The 27,035-nt window shown below is 40.1% G+C and overlaps 1 protein-coding gene across 1 annotated transcript in view; it reads left to right on the top strand.

The window, feature by feature from the left end:
- Positions 1-27,035, top strand: part of UTP20 (UTP20 small subunit processome component) — a gene marked incomplete in the record, with an annotated part of 2,478,305 nt that overhangs the window by 1,914,160 nt on the left and 537,110 nt on the right. The window contains 1 exon segment of the mRNA XM_044087776.1: positions 13,848-13,936. Within this exon segment, the coding sequence (XP_043943711.1) occupies positions 13,848-13,936 (89 nt within the window).

Raw genomic sequence — 27,035 nt, 5'->3', positions numbered from 1 at the left:
TCTCACCCAGACAGGGCCTCTCAGCCCCAAAAGAAGAGACCAAGGGCAGAGCCCCCTGAGGCAGTGTCTTCTGATGATTCTGCTGATGAATCAGACATAACTGACCAGCCTGAGGCTCCTTTTCCAATTTCAAGATTCTGATGCTGAAGAATCCATTCCAGCTGCTTCCCCACCAGAAGAATTCTCCTTTGGAGAAACCCTGCATGCCATGCGAGAACAGTTCCAATGGCAGCAACAGGATTTTTCAGACTCCAGAAAAAGACTTAGGACTTTTCTGCACCTACCACAGCACAGGCCCTTAGCTATACCTCCTGTTCTCTCTGTGGTGGATGATGCTTTCAATGATGTTTGCTCCGCTCCAGATTCTTTACCCCAGCCCCTGCCAAACCAGACAGATTTTACAGGGTGCCAGATACTCATCACCACCTTTACAAGGCTCCTCTTGCAGACCCAGAAACTATATCCCAGGGTCCCAAGGCAGTAGCCAACCACAGCTAAAACCCTATTCCTTCTGAAAGGGAAGTAAGGTCACTAGACAGATGGGGTAAAAAGGTCTACACTTCAGCTACTCTCTCAGCTAGAGCTTTAAACTGTCAGTTTCACATGATACAATACCAAGAGTTTATGCTTGATCAGTTAACTAAAAAGCTAACTACTGATGAATCTCTTGATAAGAAATATGTATTAGAGATGGTAAATAACATACAACAGGTTAGCAACCATTCCTTAAAATGTGGCTATGATGCACTGGAGGCTTCATTTAGATCAGCCATGACAGGCACAGTGATAAGAAGACATGCATGGCTAAAGGAACAAGCTTTACCGGATCATGTTAAAGCTAAGTTGCTAGATGCTCCTATGGACAAGACAAGTTTGTTTGGTACACCTGCCCAGCAGGTTATGAAGAAAATGGAAGAAAAGGCAAAATCTGTTCAAACTGTTAAAGATTTCCTGCAAGTCCAACCCCCAAGGTTTAGCAGGAACTGGCCTGCCAAAAATTGGTCCTTTCCTGACTCTGCAAAATTTCAAAGGGGCAGGAATAGACGTTCCAGAGGCAGAACCCAATCCAGAGGAGGTGCCTACAGACGACAGTGGCAAGGTAACAACAGAGGCACAGACACAGCCACTGCCACTACATCAGCACAGCCACAGTGACTTAATCCTAAATCCGCCTACCAGGGAACAAATAGCAGCTCCTCTAGGCGGAAAGTTAACCTTATTTTCAAAGAACTGGCACTACATAACAAAAGACAAGTGGATTTTACAAACCATAGATCAAGGTTACCGGTTTCACTTCCACACTTTACCAGTCAAAGAGGAATGCCAAATCTACCTCCACATCAAAAACAGAGGCTCTACGCCAGATAATGGAGTTAGCAAACATGAGAGCTGTGGAAAGAGTGCCAACAGCAGAACAAGGAAAGGGGTTCTACTCCAGACTATTCCTAGTTCCAAGAAAGGAAAAAAGTTGGAGACCAATTCTCGACCTGTCCACCTTAAATACATACATCATTGTCCCAAAATTCAAAATGCTGACCCTACAGCAACTTCTTCCCATGCTGGGCAAGGAGTCTTGGCTGGTAACTCTAGATCTCAAGGAGGCATACCTGCACGTCCCAATTCGACCAATCTGCAGAAGATACCTCAGATTTCTTGCAGGATCAGAGCACTTTCAATTCTCAGCATTGCCCTTTGGCTTATCTACTGCCCAGAGTATTCACAAAATGCCTGGCATCAGTAATCGCCCATTGCAGACTACAGGGATTCAAATTTACCCATACCTGGACGACTGCCTGCTACAAGGGGACAACAAAAGCAAGCTGACAACAGATTTACAAAGGGTCATTTACTTGCTACAAGGACTGGGATACACAGTCAATTTACAAAAGTCAAGGCTGATACCATCCCAAACAAGGACATTATTGGACGGAATTGGACACAGTACAACAAATGGCATTCCTGACTACAGAAAAACAAAAGAACTTCCTCTTTACTTCTTGGCACTAACAAAACTGAACAAGTTAACAGCAAGAAAATTTCTACAGGCCTTGGGCTTCATGGCATCATGCATAATCTTGGTCCCATTTGCCAGACTACATATGAGGAAACTACAGTGGTACCTAAAGAATTTATGGTCCCAACACAGACACAGTCTAGAAACAGAAATCCCACTAATTCCATGCTTAAAACAGGAGTTCCTATGGTGGGCTCAGGCATGCCAGTCAAACCCAGGCCTGCCCTTCCGCAGATGTCAACCAAGCCAGACCATCACAACAGACGCTTCAGATCTAGGATGGGGGCCCACATGCTGGACAAATGCGTGCAAGGATTGTGGACACAGGATCAAATTCACCTGCACATCAATCTAAAAGAAATGCTGGCAGTAAAACTGGCAATCCAAAAGTTCAAACCTTTCCTCAAAGAGGGCCAGTTGATGATAAGGACAGACAACACCACAGTCATGTGGTACATCAACAAACAGGGAGGCACTCATTCATACCCACTATGCAGAATTACCTTGGAGCTGTGGACCCTGGCACTCAGCTACAACATTCAGTTACAGGCAATATTTGTACCGGGGAAAGACAATACTCTAGCAGACATACTAAGCAGAACCACTTCGGATGCCCACGAATGGAAGCTGCACCCGGACATCTTCAAGACCATCTCAAAGAAATGGGAATGCCACAGATAGACCTATTCGCATCACCTCTCAATCACCAGCTCGAAAAATTCTGCACGAGGACATTCCACCCACTAGCATGGAAAGTGGACTCACTCTCCTTCAACTGGAAAGGCCTAACAGCATATGCATTTCCTCCTCTTCCTCTGATACACAAGGTACTACTAAAGATCAAGGAAGAACGTCCAAGGATAATCCTGATAGCCCCAAACTGGCCAAGACAACACTGGTATCCACTACTGAAGAGCATGTCTCGAACAACATGTGGCCAATACCCCTGATGCCTTTGATGTTAACTCAAAACAACTACAGCATCATACATCCAAACCTAAAAACGCTGCAACTGACTGCATGGAACATCACATAGCAGCAGCTAATCCAGAACTTTCCCAAAGAGTTAAAGACATTATTCTTGAAGCACGCAGACCTTCAACAAGAAAGAACTATGCTGGAAAATGGAAAAGGTTTGTCATTTGGAGTACCGAAAGAGGAAAAGATGTGTCAAACATAGATATGCCTAACATTCTGGAGTATCTGGCCGAACTTCTTCATTCAGGCCTGTCCTACTCCTCCATCAAGATACATGCATCAGCTATTTCAGCAGAATACAGCTTTGATCCTCCTGTTTTTCACACCCTTTGCTCAGGCAGTTCCTCAGAGGAATCAAGAATGTAAAACCTCCCAGGAAACCACCATTACCAGCTTGGGACTTAAACTTTGTGCTAGAAAAGTTGACACTAGCACCCTTTGAACCAGCAGCAACAGCAGACCTACAACACCTGTCATGGAAAACTGCTTTCCTACTGGCAATTACTTCAGCAAGGAGGGTTTCAGAACTACAGGCCTTAATGGCAGTGCAACCCTTCCTAATCTTCCACCAAGATAGAGTGTCCTTGAGGACTAATCCTACATTTATGCCTAAGGTGGTATCCAGAGTATCTTTAAACCAGGCAATCCACCTACCTTCCTTCTTTCCCAACCCACAAAACAGAGGGAAAGAATACTGCATACCTTGGATGTACATAGACAGCTACGCTACTACTTGGACAGAACAAAAATAGCAGAAAGACTGACCAACTTTTTGTAGCCTATGCAACTGGAAGGGAAGGAAAAGCTATTTCCAAACAGACAATCTCCAAATGGATAGGAAATTGCATACGATACTGTTACTCCTTCCATGGAAAACCAATTCCACAGAACATAAGACCTCATTCTACAAGGGCAACAGCCACTACCACAGCCTTCTTACGAGGAGTGGCAACCAAAGACATTATTGAGGCGGCTACTTGGACCTCCGTGCATACATTTGCCAAGCATTATAATTTGCCTCTTTATTCCAGATCCCGAGCAGGGTTTGCCACTGCTGTACTGCAAGGGATCTTAAACACACCATAATCTACCTTTATCCTCCTCCCTAGTTGGCTATGGTATTCTACCCACTTGTTATGACTGCAGATGCATCCATGAAGGACATAGTACAGTTTTGTACCTACCATAAATGTAGATGTCCGAACTGGATAGCATCTGCAGTCAGGATTACCCTCCCTCCTTCCCCTCTGTGGTACTCCTAGGGTGTTTACCCTCCTAATAGCTAGCTGTTGGCGAGTCTTTTATGGTGTATTTGTTTGTATATATGTACATATATGCTTATTGTTGTGTTTACCTCTATCTATTTGGAAACATTGGCATCTATCCAAATTTCACCCTGCAAGAGGGCTACTGGCATCTGGGGCAAGAAACACTGAGGAAAATGGCGTCGGCTGATGCTTTTATACCCGAAGACCAGCAGAGATGACGTCGGGTGGAGTGCGACATCAGCCGAAGCCGGACCCAGACTTTGGAATCCGGCCGACTGCAGGGCTGCCTGACGACAGGACAACCCACTTGTTATGACTGCAGATGCTATCCAGTTCGGACATCTACATTTATGGTAGGTACAAAACTGTACTTTCACTGTGTTTCTGTTACTCATTTTGTGGTAAGTCTGTAACAGGGCAGGTAAAGACGAATTCCACTAGAGCCTTCCTTATGATAAAGTCTGCACTCAATCTATGTCACAATCACCTACCTGATCCTCAAGCCACACCTTCTCTGAGTATTACAGTCTGGACATTGCTTCTACAGCCAGGGCAAGATTTGCCAGAGCCATCCTGCAAGGTTTAATTCAACTGACATATCTTCATGGCCAGCAGTCTGTTGGCCACTAAACTTTGGGGGTGGCTGGGGTGTCTTCCTAAATGTGAAAACTGTGGCAGCAGTGAATGATACAGTGGATATGGAGTCATGTTAGAAACTTAACATGAGTAGGTCCACAGTTATGGTGCTAACTCCCTCCACCTCTCTTCTTCCTGTTCTGTGGATGTCCAAGTGCTATAATGGGTATGCAGTCACCTTTCCTTCTTTTTATTCCCAGAAAACATCCTTTCTTCTCAGGTTGGCCTGGACTTTTGGAGAGGTTACTTTGGGAATTTTCATGTCGGACAGCCATACTACTTCCATTGTCTGCCAGGGCAACTAGTGCTCTCTGTCAGCCATATGTTCCTGTAGGCTGGCAGGTCAAAAAAAAAAAAAAAAGATGAGACAGGCAGATATCCCTCTTATACCACAGATGTGCTGAGATCTAGGTGTGGGAGTATCTGACTGGTCTAGAGTGGGGAAGGGTGCTTAGCACTAGAAGTCGGACTTCTTTGTGGTAGAAGTCCCAGATATGAAGACTACTTCAACAATGGACATATTCAAATATCTACAGTTATGGCAATTTTGTAACAAAACTGTACTCCTTGTTAGTGGTATCCATATGTTTTGGGAATAAAAGGTGCTTGTTTCATGGTGGGGTTGAGGTAGGCAGAGGATTATAACACATTGTATATTGCCCCTGCTGTATTTCCAGATATTTTGTATGGTGAGTTCCCTCCATGCAGTGGATGTGTGGGTGAAGAGTTGTAAAGCTGCAGTGCCAATATAGGGATGAAGACCATTTAAAGTTTATACCACACTACAGGCTCACCCTTGTCTTTGACACAGTCATTGAGGTCACTAAAATCTGATTGTCCCCAGGGGATTTGTCATTTTGAGATGCACCTGCTGTCATGAGGGAACATCTTCAGTGGCAACTTCGAGACTTCTGCATCCCAGAATAGGTACCTGCTCCTCCTGTGACTGGAGCTTCAAAACTAGTAGCTGCTTCTCTACTCCAGGAAGCTCTCTTGAATGTATACAGAGCTACTTCCTTGGAGCTAAGACTCCTAATCCCCCATCCCACCCCCATGAGGTCGACTGCTTCTGTAAAGAGCAGGATCTTAACAAAATTTTGTATAAAATATTGAAGACCCACTTATAGTGTCCTTGAAATTTGCTAAGACAGTCAACCTGTTTTCTGGGTGCCGTATTCTTCCCTCTAACCGGAAAAGCAGATTGCTTGACAGATTAGAGAAGAAAGTATATAATTCAGCATCTTGGCCTTCATGGCCTTGAATTGGCAGACCTAGATTTTAAGAAGCCAGAAGCATATTCTCAGGCAGCTACAGGATAGTTGTGGAGGAGTGATTGATGAGACCTTGAGTGCCTCTGTCTTCATCCAAATCCAGAATGCTTTACAGATGACAAAAAACATGCCTTAAAATGTGGGCATGATGCTGTGGATGCAGCATCCAGGGTTATTGTAACTGTATCAGTCATTAGACTGTATTCTCGGCTGAGGAGACTGTCTGAGAATGTGTTAGTGCAACTCCTTAATGCCCATTAGATAAGCATTTACTTTTTGTGACCCCTTTCTACTGTATTCTCAAAAGATTTGAGTAAAAGGGAAAACCTTGGAGTTGGTGATATACATGATGTGAAGTTGTTCAATCTCGCCATTTATTCTTACACGTGGGTACAGAGCCGAGCCATCGGCTCTGAGTCGGCCGCTTTACTAGTTAAAGATCTCAGAGTAGCTCCGTACCCACGTGTAAGCATAAAGGCAAGATGAACAACTCACATGGAACGTTATGCTAAGTGCATAACTTCTTTTTTCAACACCCCCCTCAAAAAAAAAAATAAAAAAATAAACCAGAAACTTAGCCATGCATGGGTCTTACTGACAGAGGCAGGACAAAGGTAAACAGCTGAAAGGTAAGAAGGTCATAGAGAAGTGAAAATGGCAAGAAGATAGAGGGAGGCCTTGGGTGCCTTCTATGACCCAAAATCTCAATATGGAACAGAAGTGACTGCACCAGCATCCTCCCTCCCAACCCCCAAAGTCTCCAGTACCCTTCCACCCCTTCAACCTTATATTCTGTGCATTGCAGCACCAGTCCCAGCCACCTGTTACCAGCATTAGTCGAACATACCACAGATCACTGGGTTCTACAAATTGTCTCCAAAGTTTACAAGCTACAGTTTCCAATTAGATTACGGGGAAAAAAAGCCTGTCACCAGTCCAAAAGAGACCAGCAGTGGCTGCCTATTGTAATTCTTAGAGCTGTAAATATAATCCCTTGAATTACAAAAACATAAGTACAAAAATACAGGAGTACAGTGAATGTTTAACATCGCTGCTGTGCCTTAAAATTGTTTTTTGTAGAGTACAAGCCTCCTACAAACCTCCAAACTTATATATATATATATATATATATATATCTACTCTGAGATCACAGTACCTCAGATAAAGTAGAATGCTCCAGAAAACAACAGTCTTGAAGTTAAAGTTCCTATTTTTATTTATTCAGTGTTCTTCTAGACCCTTACTGATGTGTCTTGGAATATCAAATAGTTACCAAGAGGAACATATCTTTACCCTCCTTGTAGCAGAAATGTTAAAACAGGAAAATCACAGCAGAGTGTAGCAAATGCAAAATAATGTGCAATGCCCTTCATTAATGCTTCATGGATGCGTCAGATATAACATGGGGTGCACATGCCTTAGACCTCCAAGTACAGGGTGCCTGGAGTAATTATGGCTATTTAAGCCCTGAAAACCTTGAAGACAGTTTAGAAACCTGGGATCTCGAGTGCCATCACAGTTGCATAGCACATAAACAAGGGGGAAGCCCTGACATCTCTGCAGGCTAACCATGCAAGCCTGGGAAGACGCTAGATACCAGCATGGTCCTGAAAGCAGCTTACATACTGATGCAGGAGAAGTCCTTGAAGGATTGGTAGTACAGATCTTCAGTAGTTCCACTGAAATGGATGCTAGACAGGGAAACTTTCCTGGACTTCAACAGATGCGGTGTATCAGACAGAACTTTTTTCTTCTTTGAGCAGCAGACAGTTAAGGGAAATCCTCTTGTAGAGCACCAGACAAATTAGCTTTGGAGAATGGATGCCTTCCCCTGAACTGAACACATTTGTCTTGCTATGCTTTGCTTTCCAGGGTAGTTCAAAAGCTGAAGGAGGAAAGCCAGAAATTATTTTGATTGTCCCTTTTTGGCCAAGACAGTACTGACTGTCCCAAATGCTTCATATGGCAAAGGAGAAAACTCTACTGCTGCCACACTATGCTCAAACCTTCTGAAGCAGTGCAGTGGATCCCAAGTGCATCATAATCTGTCCACACTAAAGCTAGCAGCATGCAAGATATGACTTTGTTGCCCTCCGTATGCCTGTATTCTGAGGAATTGATAAAGAATTGAGGGAAGCTAGAAGACTGGTACCAGAAAGCCATACTTGGCTAAATGGACAAACATTACCTCTGTAGTGCCAAAGGACAAACCAGCAGCTGACTGGAACGGGTGTATGTGCCAGAGTTCAGTAGGTCCTGACTGACCTGTTTTCTACTGGCTTAGCTTATGCTATATAAAAGTATGTCTTTCAGACATTTTCTGCTTTTTTACATTCTCCTCTGTCATCCAGACCAGCAGTCAGACGGTTCTTGAAGGGCATCTGTCACCTCAGTCTTCCCAGGAAATACCTCTCTCTAGACTTTGATTTGAATTTTGTAATAGAAGAAGTAAAACTTGCTTCCCTTTGAACCAGCAGCTGCAGTATTATTGGAATTTCTGACCTGGAAAAACTTCATTCGTTATTGCTGTTATTGTAGCTAAGAAAGTTTTGGAAACCCCAATTCCAGTGTGCAAAGAGTCTCATCTGTTGTAACTTAAAGATAAGGTACTGTGCACTGACCCTACTTTCATGCCAAATGCCAATACAGAAGTAGTCGAACCTGCTTTCATGCCAAATGCCATTAGAGAAGTAGTCTTTAACCAATCAGTCTGACTCACTGCATTTTTTTGTTATATGTTAGAATAAAGTTTAAAGGATTTTGCATTTTTAACATTTTTAAGATGTACATGGATAGTTGAGAGATACTGCCTAGTTGGAACTAAGGCCATCAAAGTCAGAGCAGTTGCTTTCCATGCAGAAAACAAACAAGGGTTGCTAGTAACAAAACAAGTTATATCGAAATGGGTAGCATTCTGCAGTAAGTCCTGTTATAGAGCTCATTGTGGGGCTCTACAGCTGAGTATCAGACCCCATCCAGCAACAGGCACAGCCACACTGCATTCATTAAATGGATTATTGCCCGTGGCATCTAGTCAATCACTTTTAAGTAACAGTGTCCGGTCTTTCACAAAGATAGCCTTGTAGGTTTCTCAGTAACAGTTTCTCAGCCTCTTGGTATGGATGATGATGTTGGAAACCATAGGAGCAAGGTCTTTTCACACAACCGATGTGCGTTGGTAGCTCAGGTGGAGGATGCATGAGTTTAGGAAGGGAGGACCAGATGTTTATCTCCTTTACTCTGTGATGGGAATGCCTTGTGATTGCCATGCAGACACTTTGCTGGTGGTGTGTCACCTAAATCATATTTTGGTGTTATCCTACTGTCCATCATTTCACAAATTCTGACATCAGTGGAGGAGTGGCAGTCTCCAGTGCTCACATTAAGAAAGTGTCAGCTCTCTAACATAGAGAGGTGAAGTCCTGACTACGACACACAAGTTCTGGGTTTGACAGTTCATGTGCTGGAAGAGCTGGCCATAGAGGAGAAGGAGTAATAGGATAATGCCTTTTCCTCCCCTTGGAAGAATGTTGGGAAGTATGTATCTGGCGTATGATCTCCACATAGAATCTCCAGTGGAGACTAGAGATCTGTGGAGGCACTTGCTTTCCAGTGGGGCATGGCTGATTGTTGGGGCATTATTTACATCATAAGTAAGGAACACATCTTCAATAAGCACTCCTTGGACCTCAGTGAGCATGCTTGCTGGGGAATGATAATACAGAAAAAGAAGAAAAAAAAATCATCCCTAGCAAATGATGGCACCATTCTTAATGCTTGATGTTTGCCTTGGGTTTGAACAGGATAATAGATCAAGTCAGAGTAAGGCTTGATGGTCCTAGGAACTGGGATAAAAAAAATAGCAACAGTAATATCATATCTGTTGCCAACAATTGTACTGTCTGCTTGTTTCTCTGGTATGCAGTTTTACTGAGTATTGTTATCGCAACATGTCCTAATGTTCCCAGTGGACACTCAGCTTGTGTAGCAGAAGGGGGCGTGCAGTTTGTTTACTGGGTAGAGCACTGATCAGGTAAGCAGCACTGCTCCTTCCCACAAGAACAAGAAGTGCTTTCCCAATTCTCCACAAGAGAAATTGCACTTCTGTCTGCTTCCTGAGCACCAGCATTCCTCCTGTTTCCCCTAGGAGAAGCGAGCAGGCCACACCCCTTCACTGCTCTCCCTCCCTGGCTGGCTCCTCCAGTGTCACAGAAGCTATTCAAACCTCGATTGCCTGAGTTGCAGTAAGGGCTGCAGCTTTCTGCACCACGGAGTCAGGTTAAATATGACAACGAACACAAAAGCAGCCAAAGACATACAAACGAAAAACTGAAAAAACAAAAAAACTGTGGTAAACGAACAAGGCTAAGGCAGCACCTTCTTTTGCTAATTCAATCCTTTGCTGGTGGGAAGAAACTTTTTTTAGTCAATATACCCCTATTTAAACATGTATTATTTTGCAAGCAATACATTGATTATTTTTTATCTGGGGAAATGAACCACTATTATTTCAGCAATTTATAGAGGAAGTTAAAAATATTTTGTGGTTATATTTCATGATTAGAAGTCAGGGAAAAAATTAATTTTTTTGGCTGTAACAAAGCAAATGGATGTGATAAATAAATGTTTTGAAAGTTCTGGTTATAGAAAGGAGACTTTTAGAAACAATTCTCTGCATTTTCATAGCTATCATCCAAAATATATGAAGTTTAAAATTTATCGAGGCCAGTTAGAGTTAGCTTGAAGACCACTGACTATGATAAATTCTTGGATGAAATTCAAGTCATCAAACAATTGTTCATAGATAGGAGTTATCCTATTAAACAATTAAATAAAATTGAAAAAGAGGTTATTAATAATAGTTACTAAATTCCCTTCTATTATTAGAGGAGGGAGTGAATGTTAATCGTACAGGTAAATACAATTTTAAGGACGTAGTGAACAATGGAGGTAACAAAGAAGTTTGGCTTTTCCAGTTTCAATGACTAGATAGTTTTAATAATTTTTTGTATTTCATTAATAATTTTTTGTATTTCATTACTAACTAGAAAATTGTGTTGGGGAATACTGAACTTAACATCATTGGGGAGGTTCCACATTTTGTTTATAAGAAGTCTTTTAATATAAAAAAATATTGGAAAGGGACTGTTAAAGAGAAGTTAGATTTGGTTTTATATCTGGCACTTTTCCATGTCATTCTTTACAGAAGCAGTCGACCTCATGGGGGTGGGATGGGGGATTAGGAGTCTTAGCTCCAAGGAAGTAGCTCTGTATACATTCAAGAGAGCTTCCTGGAGTAGAGAAGCAGCTACTAGTTTTGAAGCTCCAGTCACAGGAGGAGCAGGTACCTATTCTGGGATGCAGAAGTCTCGAAGTTGCCACTGAAGATGTTCTCTCATGGCAGCAAGTGCATCTCCAAATGACAAATCCCCTGGGGACAATCAGATTTTAGTGACCTCAATGACTGTGTCAAAGACAAGGGTGAGCCTGTAGTGTGGTATAAACTTTAAATGGTCTTCATCCCTATATTGGCACTGCAGCTTTACAACTCTTCACCCACACATCCACTGCATGGAGGGAACTCACCATACAAAATATCTGGAAATACAGCAGGGGCAATATACAATGTGTTATAATCCTCTGCCTACCTCAACCCCACCATGAAACAAGCACCTTTTATTCCCAAAACATATGGATACCACTAACAAGGAGTACAGTTTTGTTACAAAATTGCCATAACTGTAGATATTTGAATATGTCCATTGTTGAAGTAGTCTTCATATCTGGGACTTCTACCACAAAGAAGTCCAACTTCTAGTGCTAAGCACCCTTCCCCACTCTAGACCAGTCAGATACTCCCACACCTAGAGTTTAGGTTTATTAGGGGTTCTAGTTGTATTGACTTCCCTCATCTCACTTTTACATTTAAAGCTAGAAAGGGATGTTTTTGTTGAAGTACCAATATAGTTTACATTGCAATTTGTAGTACTTGTTCATGTTATTATGTTGGGAAAAGTACAAGGCAGCATAGACTTCATATCAGAGAACATGTTAATGCTATTAAGCAAAAATATTGTAATAATACATTATTTAAACATAGTGTCATTTGCAAAGATTTTAGGAAATTCCATTTTTCAGTTTTGGAGAATGTGAATGATTTTATGTTTACTAATGCCTGTAATGACGTGTTGGAATCCAGGGAGATTAAATGGCAGTTTTTTCTTGACTCTAATAAGCACCCTGGTTTAAATGAAAGTCTTAATATCAAATGTCTGTTAGGACTTACGTTTTTATAAAGGGATGGAATACAATACAGTATATTATATTATTTTTATGGTCACATATTTATATGTATTTTTTTATAATTTTGTATACTAATATCTTTGTATTAATTATTTATTTGTAATAGGAAACGATGCAAGTAGTAGCACTGGATATGTTTTTGATTGGTTGATTACATAGAGTTTTTATTGGTTGATCTGTTTTGTGTGCCAAGTTTGGTTTAAATGTACTTGTGTAGATCTGGATTTTTATTCTGATCAAGTTCAGCAATTAATAAAATTGAGATGAAAGCACTAATTTAAGATCCATTTATTGGTTCTTTGCTGCCTTGTTCGTTTGCTACAATTTTTGTTTTTTCAGGTTAAATATGACAGTCAAACCCCCATAGAAGGGATTAAGAGGGACAGAGCTAAAATTTGAGTCAAAATCAGGGAGAGCTGAGAGCTATAGGCCTGTAGAGACTTGTTAAAAGCCTTGGATAACTCTGAGCTGTATAAATAAACCACAGTAACACATGACAAATTTATTAAAAACTGCATTAATGAATATTAGAATGCTTGGCTAATGTAAAAGTTAAAAAAAAAAAAAAACTAATAGGTTAACTTCGTTTAAAACAAGTTGCTTGGTAAAATACCCTGTAGTCTCCAGTCTTAATTTCCACAGTTTATTTTAGTTTAGTGACTGACGTACTGGGGCAGCTGCTTTCAACCATTGCAAATCTTAGCAAAAAGATAGTTCATGTTGAACAGTAATATTTATTCTTGTTACTGACTCCACATAGTCAACAATAAAGACTATTTATTTTGTTTTAATAGTCTGCATCTAAAAATTGCTCAGACATACAAATGCATGCAGATATTGGTTATGGAGGTAAATTTGAGAGCAGTTTCATATTCACAGCTGCTGAATAGTATGCTCAGTGGCTGAAAGCAAAGCACTTGGTCTGTTTCATATTCACAGCTGCTGAATAGTATGCTCCGTGGCTGAAAGCAAAGCACTTGGTCTGTTACATCTTGCTTTAGAGGCACTTTCTCACTGAAACAAAAATATTTTGTTTCTAAAGTACATTCTATTTCTGTAGTTACTAGCCTATTGAAATATAAAGTAATCCAATATAATTTCTGTATTCTTTTCAGTTGCCCATTGGAGGAAGAGCAATATAATTACAAAAGGGATGACTTGGGGGGAGGCTGTCCTAATATCTAAATTTTGCTAGATTCCATGATGTCAAGTCTTAGCAGAAGTAGCAGTTGGAAAAAAATAAAGAAATTAAATTCAGTACATTTCAGAGAGAGGCTAAATTGTTACTGATTGTATTTTTCATTGCATTTGTCTGTTTTCAGTCTTGCTGACAGTTTGTTGGTGACTGCATTTGTATGTTTTCTGTCTTGCTGACAGTTTGTTGGTGACTGTTCTGGATAATTTCCACTTTGACCGTGAAACACTTAGAAAAGAACTTGAAGCAGTTGAAGGAAAAGATCATGCGGGTGAGTGACTCATCAACCATGCTGATGCCTTTGTATGATGTGTGAAACATAGCAGTAATCTCCATAGGTTGCTTAGCTTGTAAATAAACATGTTTAAAATTGATCTCAATTAGTCAGAGGAAAGGTTGCCAAAGCAAGGTATTTTATCTATGGAACAGTATCTTTTCTGCAAGCATTTAGGCAGGTGACTAAATTTTTTTACTGAATGTTATATCAGTAGCTTGGACTAAAAGGACATTAGCTCTGGTGGCATATTATAGGATTTGTTTTACAGTTATCAAACCACGAATGAGCAAAAATGTACACTTTCATAAGCTCTGTGCTTTCTCATACAGCAGTTTGATTGTTCTGAAATTTGTGAGGCAGCATGGGGAGCCTCCTATGCACTATTTTCTAGAGCGCGATGGGAACAGCTCAGCAAGGCTTTCTGATGTGATGGTGACAGAAGACGCATAGAGAGCTTTTTCTTGATTGCCCAACACTTTTATCCCCATTGTTTGTGAGATTAGAACAGTAGACATTTCTGTGACATTGTTTGATTTTTTTTTCAGCACTTTGCAACCGTCAGAGCTACTATTTTGTACTTGATATTGCCATTACAAGTTGGTCCACCAAGATAAGCATGATTTGTGAGTCTAAACTATAACACAAGGATGTGTGGCTCTGCTGTAATTTAAATGAAACCACCCGGGATAGATGATGCAGGAACCTGCAGAAAGTTCAGTCTGTGTGAGGTTAAAAAAAGAAACATTAGAAGCACTTTCTTTGTTGTCCTTTGACCAGCATCTTAACCACTTCCATTCCCTTAGGAACACACCAACCCAAAGTAGGATTGGAGTTCCTGTTGTGCCACTTAGAAATGTTTGTCCCATTTCCATTTTTCTCCTATGACAGGGTGATGAGAGCATCATTCTGGATTTCTAGGCGTCATATTACCGGGTCCCTATTTATTTGAAGAAACTTTAGCTTGTCGAACTACAAAAGATCGACAGCTAAAGATCAAAAGAGCCAAACCAAGAACAGCCAGCTAAGCAAATTTTTTCTCAGGGAAAGAATTTGCTTGGCTATTGGATTGGGGAACTATGCCCCCAGCTCTTGGCTATTTAAAATAAAGAAAGCTGTGCCAGGAAAAATGGACACCACAGCAGTGTATACTAATTTTTAAATTTTGCATCACTCATGCTTCTACAGATATACAAGCAGCCCACTCATAAAAAATACTGCATTTGTCTAATAGTAGTCAGAAATCAGCACATACCAAACCAGAAGCTGGAAAGGAACAGAAGTGTGTCTACTAATGCTACAACCTTCTGTCGCACACTTGCTTTATATGGAATTACTAGCACGTCAAAAAGTCACTACACCAGGCTAGTATTCAAAAATCAGAAGACAGTAAAACATGAAAGAAAGAAAAATATGATTTCCACTACTGTTTGCCTGTCTCAGATGCTTTCTATAGGTAGAAGGCATGTCATAAAATTGTTGTAGATGGCCGGGATTCACAATCAGCTCAGAATAAAATATGAAATGAAAGAAACAAAAAACTGTGTTTACTAATGTTTTAAAAGCCTTCCATTACTGATGTGCTTTCTAGAGTAGCAGCAGCAAGTTGTTGCTGTTGTATCTTTCGGCTTTTCCCGGTTAGGGGTCGCCACAGCGGAACTCCGGTCCGCTAATGATTGGCAGTAGATTTTTACATACCAAGTTGCCAGCCCTGACGTACAACCTTCAACGAAGGTACGCCCATTCATGCATGTCTCCACACAGAAGACGCTCTAGCTGAGAATTGAACAGGACAACGTCTTACTGTGAGGCGACAATGCTACTGCAGCACCACCACCGCAGTAGAGTAGCAGCAGCAAGTCTGATCATTAAATGCCTGAAAAGCTACTTTTCTCAATGGGGTAAATGCACAGATAAAACTAATGAATGGCTCACAGGGAGAGCTGTTGTCAGTACAACTGCAATTTGAGATGGAATTTGGCTACCACCTTTGAAACTTCTTTCAGGCACTCTTCCCCCACCCCCTTAGCCAAAAGTGAGCATGCTCAGAAAGACAAACCTGAAATGTAAACAAAGGCTGAATTAATGCAACAATTCCCTGGGACTGTCCCTTTAAGAAATTTGTGACCCAAAATTAAGGCACAGCAAGGAAGATCCAGTGTTCGCTCCTCTTCAAAAAAAGCAAACTCTGAGGGTCTAATTATGGACTGATGATGTGGGTCAGTCTTCAAACAAATGTTTTTTTTTTTATTAAGTAATCACATTATAAAATAAAAATGAATACACATACATTATTAGAAAAGAAAACAAACCATAGTAACATTTATTTTCTTGCATGTACATTTTTTAACAGTTTTCATTCATTCCAACATTACATACATTGTTCGTTTCCTACTTTCCCTTAAAACCTCACTCCACCTCTTAAACACTATTCTGCATGTCCCAAATTCCATTTATTTCTATGTAATTTGTTCATTCCTTTTTCTAGAGATGCAGCTTCCAGTTTTTTTTTTATCTCCTTCATATTATTCAGTACTTCAGTTACAGTTGGTTTAATATTTTGATTTCTTTGTTCTAGTAATTACTTTTTTTTTCAGCCAGTAACATTAAATATAGTGAGGCCTTACTATGTGTAGACAATTCAGATTTTAGTGTCCCAACTCAAAAGAATCAGCTCCTTAGTTACCATTTCTACTTTCTGTTGCCTAAGATTTTGTGCTAAAAGTTTTCGTGTTCTGGAATTGTGGAAATGTTATAAAAACAGTTGCTTAACAGCAACCTTTTTTTAAACTTTTATTTTCCCTTTATCAGTCTGTAGTTTAGTTTGTTAAAATGAAGACCAGACCTTAATTGAATTTTTTTTATTCTAATTGTGTTAAAGATGCTCTTGAATTAAGTAATGTTAGTAAGATATCATCCGCAAATAACATAGTTTTGAAGCAGTATTGATTATATAGATATATATATATATATGTCAATACCATTAATCTTTGGATTATTTATAATTAGAATGGCAAAAATCTCAATGGCAAGTGCAAACAGTATAGGAAATAAAGGGCAGCCTTGTTTTGATAAAGGAATAGATTTCTGAAGTAAAAGGTCCTAGTTTAACATAAGCTAGATTATTATCATAAATATTTTTTTAAAAGAGAAATAAAGGAAGAAGAAAAGTTGGACAGATTTAAGACTTTAAGTAAATAATCCCAATTCAAACAGTCAAAAGCTTTTTCAATATCCAAACCAATTGTCAAGGCTTCTTCATTTCTTCTATTCAAATATTCAATAAGGGTTAATATTCTAATATTATCTTGGGTATGTATGTTCTGTATAAATCCACTTTGATCTTCATTGATGGATTAAAAGTACCACTATCGTATATTGTCAGTGTTGATGGACATGAAGATCTTGTATTCATTATTTAGGAGAGAAATGGGTCTTTAAGAGCTACAAATTTGAGGATCTTTATTTTCTTGTAGAATGGGGTGATTAACAAATAACTCCAAGATGGAGGAATCTTGCCTTGTAATTGAATTTCAATCAAAGTTTTTCAAAAATCAGACAAAAAATTTTTTTTAAATTAGACGGCTCAGTGGTGTAGCGGTCACATTGTCGTCATACAGCAAGAGGTTCTGCAGTTCAATTCACGTCTGGGGTACCTTCTGTGCGGAGTCTGCATGTCCTTCCTGCATTCATGTGGGTTTCTTCTGGTGTTCGGTTGCCTCCCACATTGTAAAGACATGTGTCTGGAGCGCTTCTTCCCAGGCATCCGCTGAAAATTGGCTTTGTTCCAAGGTGGACTTTCACAGTAAACAAATGTTAAATAAATAAAGGTTTTATGAAAGAACGATATAACAGATGGAGTAAAAAGTTCATATATTTCAATGATTATACCATCCAATCCTTGCATCTTTTTAGGCTTAATTTTTTAAAAATGTCAGTAACTTCTTTATAAGAAATTTGTGATTGAAGATTTGATTTTAATTCCTCTATTTTCCTAATATTCCTAGAAGCTAGGTTTAAATTTGAAAGATTGACCTCAAGATTAATAGTATTATTATGATGCCCTTATATTCATATGCTGCAGTATTAATAACATGGGGGAGTCCGCCTCCAGCTGACTCGTGTATATCCAGCCGGTATACAGAAGACTTAATGCTACTGTAAGGTATGTGCAACACCACACATCAGTTAGTGTACATCGGCTGTAAAAAGATGGGTATAAAGTGGACATCAGGACGTATCAACCTTAGAATTTTTCTGCCGCCTAATCGGCAGCTCCGGTCATCACTTGCCAGATAGGTAGCGAACTTTGGTCCAGATAAGTACCCCATAGGTTTTTTTCTTTAAATATTGGCTACTGTTTTGTGTTTCATGAATGCGTTGACTAGGAAAGGCAAGTGTCAGTGTGGAAGGCAGATTCTACATAAAGATTCTCATGAGCTCTGCTTGTTTTACTTAGGCCCTGACCACAATCACACCACCTGTGCTGTCTGTAAGGCCTTTGTCCCCAAAACACTTAGCAGCCATATAGCTTCCCTTAAACTATATCTGGAGAATCAGCACTTTAAGTGTCTAGCACGAGATATGGAGGCGGCATTGGGTATTTCAGATGAACTGCGACTTAAAAAGGCCAAGAAATTAATTTCAGCCTGACCTTCCTGCTGTTCCTTCTATTTCAGGCATCCCTCCCTAGGCCATTGTGGTTCCAGAGGCCATCCCAGAATGGGTAGACATTCCTTCGATGGGTACCACAGCGAAAGCTTTAAAGGACCCTACCAACACTTCCACGAGGGTATCGCAGGTGTTCGATTCGAGCATGGGAGAACAGTGGCTTGTTGTTACTGAAGGCCTGTGTGGTGTCTCCCAAATCATCGTGCTAGAGGATGTGCCTACAGATGTCGTGGAGTGCAGGCCGACATCTGGCCTATCCACTTTTCACCACATGGAAGGTCTTAAAAATTAAAAAACTAAAAGCCAAACATGTTTTCCGGTTGGATAAAACCAAGACAAACAAAATAAAGTAAACAAACAAGCAGTACAAATGCCTCACCAAACCAAAAAGCACAAAGATACTATGAGTAAAAGAACTTAATTACACAGACATAGAAATTCAGCATGTCAAGACTTCATGAATGTTAGTTCAGAAGAACAGAATAGTTTAAGGTCATTACAAAGGCAAGACGTCAGGATCATGAAACCAAATAAGAGGGGTGGCATTGTGATCATCGACATATCACTTATAAAATGCAAAGTATACTTAATACTGGAAACTATAGGGAAGTCTCCCTCAGTGAACTCAGTGGGGGGCTTATAGGAACATTTATGGGGAATTGAATGACAAAGCATAAATCTAATTGTGATCTATATGCCCCCTGGGAATAATTCGGAAACAATGGAGATCATTCTAAATTGGATAGCTAACAACTACCCTCAAGAAACTATTGTTCTGGGCGATGTTAATATTGACTGGAACCAATGTTATGCACAATCCAACCCCATCTTTATAACCCTCAATGGATTCTCACAGATCATATCCTCCACCACCAGACTAGGAAATTTTAACCAAAAAGAGAGTATTCTTGATTGGATACTCACCAACAGCCACCCCCATAAGTATATGTCTGGGACTCTCCCCAATGATCTTAGTGATCACCTGATCACATACATTATGAAAGATAAAACCATCAGAGCTAGTTTGCCTATCTATAGGTCCATCAGAACCAAGAAAAACTTTGAGCCAACAAAATTTCACATGGAACTCAAATCCTGTAACTGGTCAAAGCTAAAGTACCTTTCCCTAGATGAGGCACTGTCATTCTTTAATAACACATTCCTTACCATACTTGACTCTCATGCTCCAAAACGATCACTCAGAATTAAAACACAACTAGCACCTTGGCTAACAACAGAGTCCAAATCTAAAATAACAATTAGAGATAAAGCATGGGACAAATGGCGTACTACCAAATTAACCCTAGATTGCATTAAATTCCAACAACTAAGAAACGAGACTAAAAAAGCCATCACACTTGACAAGAAAAAATACTTTTACCATCTGCAACATAAACACCAAAATAACCCTCAAAAGTTCTGGGCAGGCTTAAATAAACTTCTCCAACCAGGCAAATCCTCCACTCCTACCCCAGGAACATTATGCAATAAGGGCCAAGAAGAAGTAGCAAATACCTTAATACTTACTTCACCAAGACCATTCAGTCCTTAGCTAACCAACTATCTCCTCCCTCCTCCACATCAAAAAATGCTACACCCAACTCGCTACTCTCTTTTAACCTCCAACCTGTGTCCACATCCTTTATCAGATCTCTATTGAAAAAGCTAAAGCCAACCACCCTTTTCTGCTGATCTTCTCAAATAGCTGCAGATGTCATAGCCTATCCTATCTCGATCCTAATTAACAGAACCATAACCGAGGCCACAATCCCCTCAATATGGAAAATATCCTACGTTATACCACTCCATAAAGGCGGCTCTTCCACAGAACTATCAAACTACAGACCAATAGCCATACTATCACCACTTGCCAAAATTATGGAAAAGTGTGTGCACAACCAACTAATGTCCTATCTCACCCAGAACAAACTACTAACCGACTCTCAACATGGATTTAGACCCCATCACAGTACGACCACTGCCCTCCTCTCTTTTACCGAAAAAATTAACCATAACCGGAATAGCAAAAAAATATCCTCAGCTCTCTTTCTGGACCTGTCGAAAGCTTTCGACATGGTAAACCACCAGCTACTTCTCCACACTCTGAAAACCCTGCATCTAGAAAATGCAGCTCTTGACTGGTTTCAAGCCTACCTCACTGGCAGACAACAAGCAGTACTGTGGCAGAACAAGCTGTCTTGCCTGTTGCCAAATACCATAGGAGTTCCTCAAGGCTCCATATTAGGATCTCTTCTCTTTTCAGTCTTTATAAATGACCTCCATACAGTTATCCCTGAAGCCACCTGTATTCAGTATGCAGATGACTCAACTCTAATATGTTCCAATGCCTCTCTAGAAAACCTACTATCTACAACCCAGCGCAGTTTTACTACAGTCGAAAACTGGCTCGCTGACCATCACCTGATCTTAAACCCAAATAAAACCAAACTACTTCTCTTCTACCCAACGAATAAACCACCTACCGCACATTTCACTATACAATCCAGCAATGGGACCGTCATCTCCCCAGACTCCTACACAAAGCTTCTAGGAGTAAACATTGACAATAAACTTAGATTTGATATGCATATCAACCAAACCATTAAATCAGTAAACAAGAAACTTGGGTCCTTATACAGGATAAAAACCTTCCTAACCCCAACTGCCAGAGTGGCCACTGCCCACTCACACCTTCTCTCTACCCTACTATATGCCTCTCCTGTGCTTACTAACCTTAACAAATCTGACCTAAACAAACTTTCATCTTGTTATAATCATATTGCCAGATTTGTAACTGGCTTGCCCTACAAAACACACCATTGCATTAACCTGAAAAAAACTTGGCTGGATAGAACTTCCAAATCTTCTCCAGCTGTACCAACTCATAGAAGCATTTAAAATCCTTAAACAACCTGAGAACACCCCTGCTCTGAAAAATATAATAATTCCTTACACCAATCTAAGTTGCCTTCGTTCAGCAAATAGACTCCTTGTCCAAACAATTAAATCTTACAACCTAGGTGGTGACACTCTGTTTGCCAATACCATTGGAAAAATTTGGAACTCCCTCCCCAACAACCTCATGCTTATAACTTCACTAGTTCAATTCAAAAAGAGTATAAAACTCCATTATAAGTCACATTGGCTTTGTCCTTGCACAAGCCCAGACTAGCTCCTTGACGTTAAACCAAGCCCATACTAGTTCTTAGTATAATCCAGTCCCAAAAAGAACAACCTAGAGAGGGGATATCTAACCTCAAAAAGAACATTGCATCTTAGCCAAATTCTAAGCTATAATTTGTCCTAATGACTTTGCTAGCATGTTTTTAAAGTACTGTATAATGAACTGCAGTATTCTGTGTTTGCTAGAGCATGGTAGTTTGATAGTATGTAAATTGCTTTTTTTCTTTTTTTTTTTCATTTTCTTGTTCATCTTAAACTCTATTATGTAACTGTCATTGAGACTCTGTTGGAGCTTTTCTCCCCGGGCCTCCGCTGAAAATGGACATGTATCCAGTCGGACTATCCCGGTCAACAAATGTAAAATAAATAATAAAATAAAATAAATGTTCTTGGAGAGGAGAATAGACATTTCTTTGTGCAACTATTTGAATGTCATTACCCCTAGAATTCCAGTATTCTTTGGTATCCCCAAAATCCACAAGGGCCTCTTAGATCCTCCTATGAGGCCTTTAGTGGATGGTAGGGACTCAACAACAGCTTCATGTGCCCAGTATTTAGACTGTGAGTTGAAAAAATTGTTAAAAAAACAAACCCAGATATGCAAAGACTCCTGGACTTTTTTGGAACATATTAACAACATAGGATTTGATGAGGAGGACCTATTGGTCACTATTGACGAGAAAGATTTGTATCCAGTCATTCCACAGATCATTGGTTTGGATTGGGTTATGTTATTAGAGCACAAGATTGATCAAGACAAAATTAATCTCATCTTGGAATTATTAGAAATGGTATTAACCAACAATTTTTTTTTTATTTTTAACAACAAAGATTTTTTGCAAACAACTGGTATTGCCATGGGTTCAGCTTGTGGTGGGGCTTTTGCCAACACGGTCATGGCATACTGGGAGAGAGAGTTTGTATTTCAGTCAGACTATCGCCCCATATTAAAACGTATCAGAAGTTCCAAGATGACATCAGCCTAATATGGGAAGTTCCCCCAGAAACACTTGAACAATTTTTACAATACATAAATACCACCACCACTTTTTTTTTTATTTTACTTGGGTTGTCAACCTTAGTCATATGGCTTATTTGGATGTTCACCTTTTTAAAGATGAAATCAATGGGAGGAATGACACAACTGTTTATAGAAAAAAGACTTATTCTAACTCTTTTCTTCATTACAGTAGCTCACACCCCGAGCACCAAAAGAGATCAGTGGTTAAAGGCCAATTGGTAAGAGCTGCTCGGATGGTGTCGAGGGGTGAGGATTTTGAGTTAGAATGTATTAATTTGAAAACTATGTTTTTGAAAAGGGAATACCCATTAGAGTTAAGAAAATAATAAAAGAAGTCACAGAAAAGAGTGAACTACGCCATTTTAGGGGTCTATATCATATTGTTGACAAGTGAAAATGTCGACTCTGACTTGTTCGACACCAAAATGTCGGAACTACAGTTAGCGAATGGCCGAATCACCGATTTCCTTTCCAACAGAAAGAAATTGGTTCATAGGTTGGTACTAGGCTATCGGCCCTAGGGCCTATACAAGCCTAGCCATAACAATTCCCTGGCTATTTCTTCCCACACTATTTACTTTCCTAGACCCCTGTCTAGCAGGGCAACTGACGTGATCCCCGGGGTGAATTTCCTTTCTCCCATCCAATCATCAAGGTTCCTTTTGAAGAGGGCCAAAGAGGCGCTCTGCTTGACATGTATGGGCAGTCAGTTGCAGAGTCTGGGGAGTCTTTGGGTCAGGAACCTATCCCTCCAGCATGTTTTGTTTATTGTGATGACAAGGTTTAGATCCCTGGAGTGTGTGGCTCTGTAGGATTGGGATTTCTTTAAGTGTAGCATGTCCAACAGCTCTGGGTTTGACATGGCCTTGTATGTTAAGCAGGGATCGCCACGGAGTAGACAATATGCAACAGAGTATAGCTGGAGTTTAAGGCGGTCAGCATAGGGCATCTGCTTTAGGCCTGTGATTCTTTTAGTGAGATATTTCTGCGGCCTTTCCAGTTGTTGCATATGTCTTGAGAGGTACATACCAAATGGGGCATTGTGTTCTATAATGGGTCTAATGAGGGATGAGGACAGTGGGACAATGACCTCCTTTTTTCTGGATGAAAAGCCCTTAGTGATGAGGTGTTCCACATAGAAGGATTTCCTGACTGTTGTGGTGATGTGGTTATTGAAGGTGAGACCACTGTCCACCTGTGTCCCTAAGTCTCTTATCACACTTTCGGTGTTTAGTGTAATGCCACCTATGTGGTAATTCACGGGTACATGTTTTTTCTCAAAGGGAATAACTGTACATTTCTTGGCATTGAGCTTGAGCTCATGGCTCTGGCACCAAGCATCTGTTTCTGTAAGGCCCTTTTGTAGAGTATCCACATCATTTGGGGATTCAATAATGGCTCCAAGTTTGCAGTCATCTGCAAACTTTGTTAGCCAGAGTCCCTTAGTGTTGGCCTGTACTTCAGAGAAGTAGATGCCAAACAAGAGCGGTCCCAGGACTGAACCCTGAGGTACTCCACTTGTCACTTGTCTAGAGCTGGATTTGGAGTCGGCTACTTTTACAGTGTGGGTTCTGTCAGTAAGCCAGTTGGCAATCCATCGAGTGATATAGGGAGTTATGCCCAGCTTAGTAAGTTTATCTATTATTCCAGAGTAGGGGATGGTGTTGAAGGCCTTGGTGAGGTCCAGATGGGCTGTATGGGCTGCCTTACCCTCATCCACGGCTCTGGAGACTGATTCGAAGAAGTCAGTCAGGTTCAGGAAACAAGATAGGCCCTTCACGAACCCAAACTGGGTGGGGTCCAGTGTTTTAAGGTTGCCAATGTCTTTATGGTTGCCAATGTCTCTTACACCTGCCCTTTCCCTGACTGTAGTGTGGTCTCGGAGTTAGAATATTTAGTTAGGGGGGGGTTTGAGGGGTACCACCCCCCCACATTGGGGGGTGTGGGGGGTTGAAGGCCTCCACTTAAATATATATGTTTGTGTGCCATTGGTGTTTGGCCAACCGATTTCTTTCCGTTGGAAAGAAATCTGTGATTTGACTGTTCGCTAATTTTGTAGTTCAACATTTTGGGGTTGAACAAGTCAGAGTCGACATTTTCACCTGTTGACTGTATAATATAGACCCCATTTTAGACCTATAGTAAATAGCAATATTTTGGAAAGTGACTGTTTAAATTGTGAAGTTAATCTGTTGGATGTGACACAAAATTCCTTGTTAGATAACATTTCCCACAGAAGGAGCACTAATTCTTTGAACTTGGAAGTTATGGCATCCAGCTTTGTACAAAACACTCTTTCAGACCAAAGTATAAATAGAAGAAACAGCAACACCTTTTTGAAATCTTTAGCTATCACTTATAGTGTAGATTCTGATAGTTTAAGAAGGATATTTCAGAAGAATTGGGATGTCCTTATGGAAGATGTGGACATTAGAACCCACTTGGGTGACAGACCAACAATAACATACAGGAAGGGCAGGAACTTAAAAGACCTTCTTAAGAGTGGACACCACGTACATGTACACAACCATTTGGGTACATTAAAATATGGAACATGCAACTGGTGTCACAAAATCAAAGTTGGTGACTCATTTACCATTAATAATTTTGAATATAGTATCAAAGGTATATATAATTGTTCTTCAAAAGCAGTAGTATATCTGGCTACATGTGAGCTATGTCCAGTATTTTGCATAGGTAAAACAGAAAGGAAATTTAGCTACAGAATCTACGGACATGTATATGCCATTAAAAAGAATAGTTTGAATAATGCCCTGGCAAGACATATTTATGCCAATACTGACCATAAATACCAATGTGGACATCGAGGAAAAGAGACCATGGGGTGTCTGTTTGGACTTAAAAAGAACTTAAATGGCAGATTGTATTGCATGCTGATAAGTGGCCAGGCATTAATGAAATAACTTTTTACACCAGTATTAAAATTTAAAGCCCTTGAAAGAAATAAAATAGTTGAAGGGGCAGCATGACAAACAGTACAAATGTGTAGTACAAAATCATTTCCCATTGTAGTGATATGTACATCTTTTGTAAAATCATAGTATGTGTATTTTGCATTTTTTATGTTTTTATTTTTTATGTATTCAAAGACATTACCTATTCATTCATTATTCACAAATAACAGTTTAGTATATTTTGTATTATAAATATGTATTTATCAAATATATATATATATATATATATATATATATATATATATATATATATATGTTAGAAAATATTAGTACATTATGGAATATGAGGGGTTAATTTTCTTGTGATGTTGTCTGTGGTTGTACCCAGTCAGAATATGGTGTGTATTATTTAAACTTTAGTCTGACTTAATTCGTCTGGTGAAGTTTACACTTGTTAAACGAAAGCGCTCACATATTTGTTTTATTATTTTTACAAATAAACCATCAAGTTCTTTTACTCATAGTATCTTTGTGTTTTTTGGTTTGGTGAGGCATTCGTACTGCTTGTTTGTTTCCCGGTTTCTCAGGATAAAGCACCAGACTGGCAGGCCTTTTCCCAAAGCCTTTTCAGTGCTTTATGGCTTTGGGCCAGACCTCATCTCCTTCTGTTTCTTCATCTGCCTTTCCTCCTCTTACTCCTTTGAAGAGGACCTCAGAGGATATTTAATCAGATGAGGAGGAATCATCAGGGGATGAATCCTTTGCTTACTCAACGCAAATCGCTTCCCCTCCTGGATTATGCCTCCCCAGAGGAGGAATCTAATGGTATGGGATTCCCCTGGGGAGGATGTTTTCTTTGGGGAAACCATTTTGAAGATCAAGGACTTCAAGTGGGATTGCTGCCATGTGTCTGACATACAGAAGAGGTACTATGACCTCTTCCAGATGAACTCCTTCTCCATTTGCCATTCTACCTGTCTTGCCAGTCTTCTTAGATGCTTTCACAGCTGCTTTTAAATGCCCAGACTCCTAGCCTCCAGCTCCCAAGTGTCCAGACAGATTTTATAAGGTGCCTGAGGACTCCACATTTCTCTTTAAAGCACCTTCTGTAGACCCAGCTCCTATCTCAGTTTGAGCAGATAAAGCATCCAAATTATTGCCTTTCACCAATAGAGACCAAAGTCATGGAGAGAATGGGGGGAAAAAGTATATACTTCTGCTACCTTGGCCTTCAGGGAAATTATTTTATGAGATGCAGGGAAACTCCTTTCTGAACTCCCTGATTAACACAAATAGGCTAAGCTGT

The sequence above is a fragment of the Protopterus annectens genome, chromosome 11.part0 (genome assembly GCF_019279795.1).
Source record: "Protopterus annectens isolate FY-2018-M chromosome 11.part0, PAN1.0, whole genome shotgun sequence".
NCBI lineage: Eukaryota > Metazoa > Chordata > Ceratodontiformes > Protopteridae > Protopterus > Protopterus annectens.
The sequence above is the reverse complement of the archived record's forward strand: the minus strand, read 5'-3'. Positions and strand labels throughout refer to the sequence as shown.